At 41.2% G+C, this 4,139-nt stretch overlaps 1 protein-coding gene across 1 annotated transcript; it reads right to left on the bottom strand.

Moving 5' to 3' along the window:
* Positions 1–436: 436 nt before the first annotated feature.
* On the bottom strand, positions 437–1,000 carry LOC109166781. Its single transcript, XM_019315670.1, has one exon. The coding sequence runs from the start codon at positions 998–1,000 to the stop codon at positions 437–439; it is 564 nt and encodes a 187-aa protein (XP_019171215.1).
* Between the last annotated feature and the right edge of the window lie 3,139 nt (positions 1,001–4,139).

Genomic DNA, 4,139 nt, shown 5'->3' with positions numbered 1-4,139 from the left:
TTTTTTTTTTTTTTTTTAAGCTTTGAATTGAACACCAAGAAAATGCTTGCCTAAATGCACACAAACGTGTGAGTATATATGTGCATTTATAAATTTTGATATTAATTTTGTTAAACATTTACTTAAGTACGTATTGTCTGTCATATTTTGAAGAGAAATATTTTTGATAATGTATTGAATGAAATAGTCTTATAACAATTTCAAAATACAGAGAACATAAAAGAGTACTCAAAAAAAAAAAGGAAAAAGAATACTACGCAATAGTTTGTCATGATGGTTAATATTGAATTTCAATATGTAATGTTCATTGCTTTAATTGGATAATAAATTTTAATTTTATCCAAGAAAAAAACATTTCATTTCGCTATACAAATTATTATTTCCAATCATATCATATATATTCAAAAGAAAAAGAAAGAAAAAATTAAAACTAAAATTAGTAGGGGTGTATATTTCTCGTTAAGCCGCCGTTAACGTTGGTGAAGAACCCAACAAGCTCCGGTCGGTAAGGAAGGTAGGATCGCCGTCTTTCTTCGTCCTTCGCCTTACTTCTCATGTAACGCTCGTGAGCCAACGCCGTTACATTCTTCTTCGTTTTCTTCTGCTGCGCCGTTACGTTGTTTTCTCCGCCAACTCCTCCGGCGTTGACTTTGACTCTGCCGGCGATTTTCTTCTCCGCCGCCCCGTTTAAAAACACAAACGCATCCCTCCCGTCGCTGTTGCTCCGGTGGCCCAAATCCCTGAATCTCCAAAGTTTCGAAAACCCCGTCGAGTTGCTCTTCTTGCAGCAACCCTCCCGTCCCGCCGCCGCCTTTTCCTTCGACCACTCGCAGCAAGGTCCGGCGATGGCGTCGTCTCCTGCAGAAGACGCTGCCTCCGTCGCCGCCACCAGATGCTCGTTCCTTGTCGCCGCGTAAACATGTTTGACCGGCGGCCTGTCGGTCAACAGAAGATCTGTGTTGAACAACGGAAAAACCAGACGGGTCTCCTCCGCCGCCATGTCCACTCCGTCGAAAACAAAAGAAAAGTCATCGTCATCATCATCATCTTCATCTTCATCTTCGAGCTCATAACCATTTTCTTCTTCTTCTTCTTCTTCTTCTTGATAATCTTTCTTCACTTCATTATGGTCAACTTTTTCTTCATCAAAGTTGATCTGAGCTGAGAAATCTTGAGCTAGAGTAGTATCCATGGCGGTTTGGAGTATTAGTTGTTGAGAGATTTTGGTGTTTTGATAAAACAGTGCTTACGTGTTAAATTACGTTGCAGAGTTGAAGATGGGTATGGGGTTTGGATTGAAAGAAACGATAGATATATATATATATATATATATATATATATATATATATATATATATATATATATATATATATATATATATATATATATATATATATATATATATATATATATATATATATATTGCGTGGTTGGTCGTAGGGTCAAACTTTGATTTAGTATTATATGTTACGTTGTACGCTTAGAAAGTTCGAATATGGAATAGTATTTATTTATTTTGGGAACATTAAGGCGTGTTTGCCTTGTTTGGGAAGGAAGAAAATGAAATGACTCAGAAGATGTAGGAATCACAGATGGTCGGTTTGGGTTGCAACAAATATTTAAGGCCGGAGAAAAAAAATTATAATTTTATGCAAAAGAAATTATTAGAATTTTTTTTTATGAGGGAAACCACACAACCTTTTGGGTATAGATAAACCCCACTTTGTGATTTTAACCGACAAAGGATCACAAGGAAGTAAATCAATCTCGTCTTGTGATCGTAGCTGGCAAACCGAACTAACCTAGGTTACGCATAGTTGACTAACTCAAACCAAGAGGCAAAGATTTGAACTCGTGACCTTGTAGTTACCAGTGTGAATCTCTTGCCATTTTGGATGGGGTTACTCCCTACTTGGATTGAGAATATTGATTCCATTGTTTGGTTGAATTTGAGATTATAAAAATTATTAAGAAATAATGAGTACAAAGACCAACATACTCCTAATAACAATAATAATAAAAATGTGAGGGCAATGTGAGCAAATAAAACTTTTTCCATTGAAAATAAAATAACAATAATGTTTAACAAAGAAAAAATTTTCTTCAAATTTTGAGGAGTTCTATTTTCTTTACAACATGAATTACGTTAACCAAACAAGAGAAAATAACATTTTTCTCAAATTTTAGGAAACAGACTTTTTTTGAAAAATATTTTTCGGAAAGAGAGGAAGGAGTAGAATTATCTATTCTTTTTCGTATATTAATTTATAGTTCCCATAATCCCACACGTATACATGAGAATAACATGGGTGGGCTATATTATATTATTATTAAGTATTAAAAAAAGTTTAAACAACTAGAATCGGACAAGATTTACATAATCGAAGATGTAATAGTTGAGGCCTTGAGGGTTATTTCACATACATGATGGTGTGCGGTGTAGATTAAATTGGATAAAATGTACATAGTCCATAACTTAACCTTTTTCTAGGGTCCGATAGAAGATGTAAATCACGGTACGTACAAAGAATCTGTTCATTATGAACATAATCTCCACATTATTATTGTCGAGTTTCGAACATTGATCTGTACCCCCAGATATATTGGTAACATCGTGCGAGCATCGATAACTTAATTAATCTAATTCAATTGATAGTTGATAACTAATTTGAAAAGCATGACATAATCAAAAGACGGTTTTAAATATTAATTCTAGCAACTAGCAAGTATTACTAGGTTATTGACATATTGGATATTGTGATTGACGGTAATAATGTTACCGGTAATAATAATATTATAATAACGCTATAAGAGAGTAACAATAGTTGTATTGCTTTTGTCTCAGTATAGAAAGTACAGTGTGTCTTTGTCCAGAGTATTGAACATATCCCCTCTGGCTGAGGAGATGTCCTACTTATATCAAGCTCCTAACGGTAACATCATAATGAGGCATAATGAAGAGCTGAGCATTCATTCCTCTCTCTCTTCAATGGTGGTGTAGTAAGGACCCTGTGGTAACGTTCCATCCATTAGTAATCTGCCCGTTGGGTTTTCATGTGGGGCCGGGTCAGGTACCCGTTTGACAACCCGGGTCGGGTGCTGGCACCATTACTCTGTCACTAGTCCCCCCTACTCCTGAGTCTACGGATGTGTTTGAGTTGACTTGGGAGTAAGGCTGAATCTATCTTGATACTGTGCAAAATCCTGATTGATCCCGAGTATGCGATTTTATTTTCCAAATCACATATGATCTTTTTTTTTCTTTTTGTATGTTGGCCGAGACTGGCTGCGGCCTAGGCTAGCCGAGGTGCGTGCCTCCGGCCGATCGCGGTCGAGGAGGTCAAGGCGTCGCCTCGACCGATCGTGGTCGAGGCGTCGCCTCGAACGATCGTGACCGAGGCGTGCGCCTCGGTCGATCGTGGTCGAGGCGTCGCCTCGACCGATCGTGGCCGAGGCGTGCGCCTCAACCGATCGTGGCCGAGGCGTTGTCTCGACCGATCGTGGCCAAGGCGGGCTCCAGCCTATTGTTTTTTTTTTTTTTTTTTTTTTTTTTAGCTTTGCGACGTTGGCCTGCTTCGGGCTGGGGCGCCGCCACAGCCTGGCTGAGGCACCGCGCTTCGGCCACAGCCGAGGCGTGCGCCTCAGCCAGATGGTCTGAGACGTCGCCTCAGCCCCTTGGCTGAGGCGTGTGCCTCGGCCAAATGGCTGAGGCGTGCGTCTCGGCCAGATGGCTGAGGCGACGGCCGAGGCGTCGCCTCAGTCAATTGGCCGAGGCATGCGCCTCAACCTTTTTTTTTTTTTTTAGCTTTGCGGCGTGGGCCGGCTTCGGGCTGGGGCGCCGCCACAGCTTGGCCGAGGCACCGCGCTCTGGCCACAGCCGAGGCGTGCGCCTCGGCCAGATGGTCTGAGGCGTCGCCTCAACCCCTTGGCGACTGAGGCGTGCGTCTCGGCCAGATGGCTGAGGCGTCGCCTCAGCCAATTTGCCGAGGCGTGCGCCTCAGCCATCTAGCGGAGGCGTGCGCCTCGACCTCTTTTTTTTTTTTTTTTTTTTTTTTTTTTTTTGTAGAGTGCTGCGACGGCCGTGGTTGATCGAAGGTGGTATTGGGAACCTTTTTATTTGAGCGAAGTAACCTGGGCGG

This window comes from Ipomoea nil, unplaced genomic scaffold (genome assembly GCF_001879475.1).
Source record: "Ipomoea nil cultivar Tokyo-kokei standard unplaced genomic scaffold, Asagao_1.1 scaffold3105, whole genome shotgun sequence".
Taxonomy (NCBI): Eukaryota; Viridiplantae; Streptophyta; class Magnoliopsida; order Solanales; family Convolvulaceae; genus Ipomoea; species Ipomoea nil.
Note: the sequence above shows the minus strand (reverse complement) of the source record. Positions and strands in the feature narration are given on the sequence as shown.

What these genes read in the sequence shown, in the direction of transcription:
- LOC109166781 (XM_019315670.1), bottom strand. Translation starts at nt 1,000, where the DNA reads ATGGCGGCGGAGGAGACCCGTCTGGTTTTTCCGTTGTTCAACACAGAT.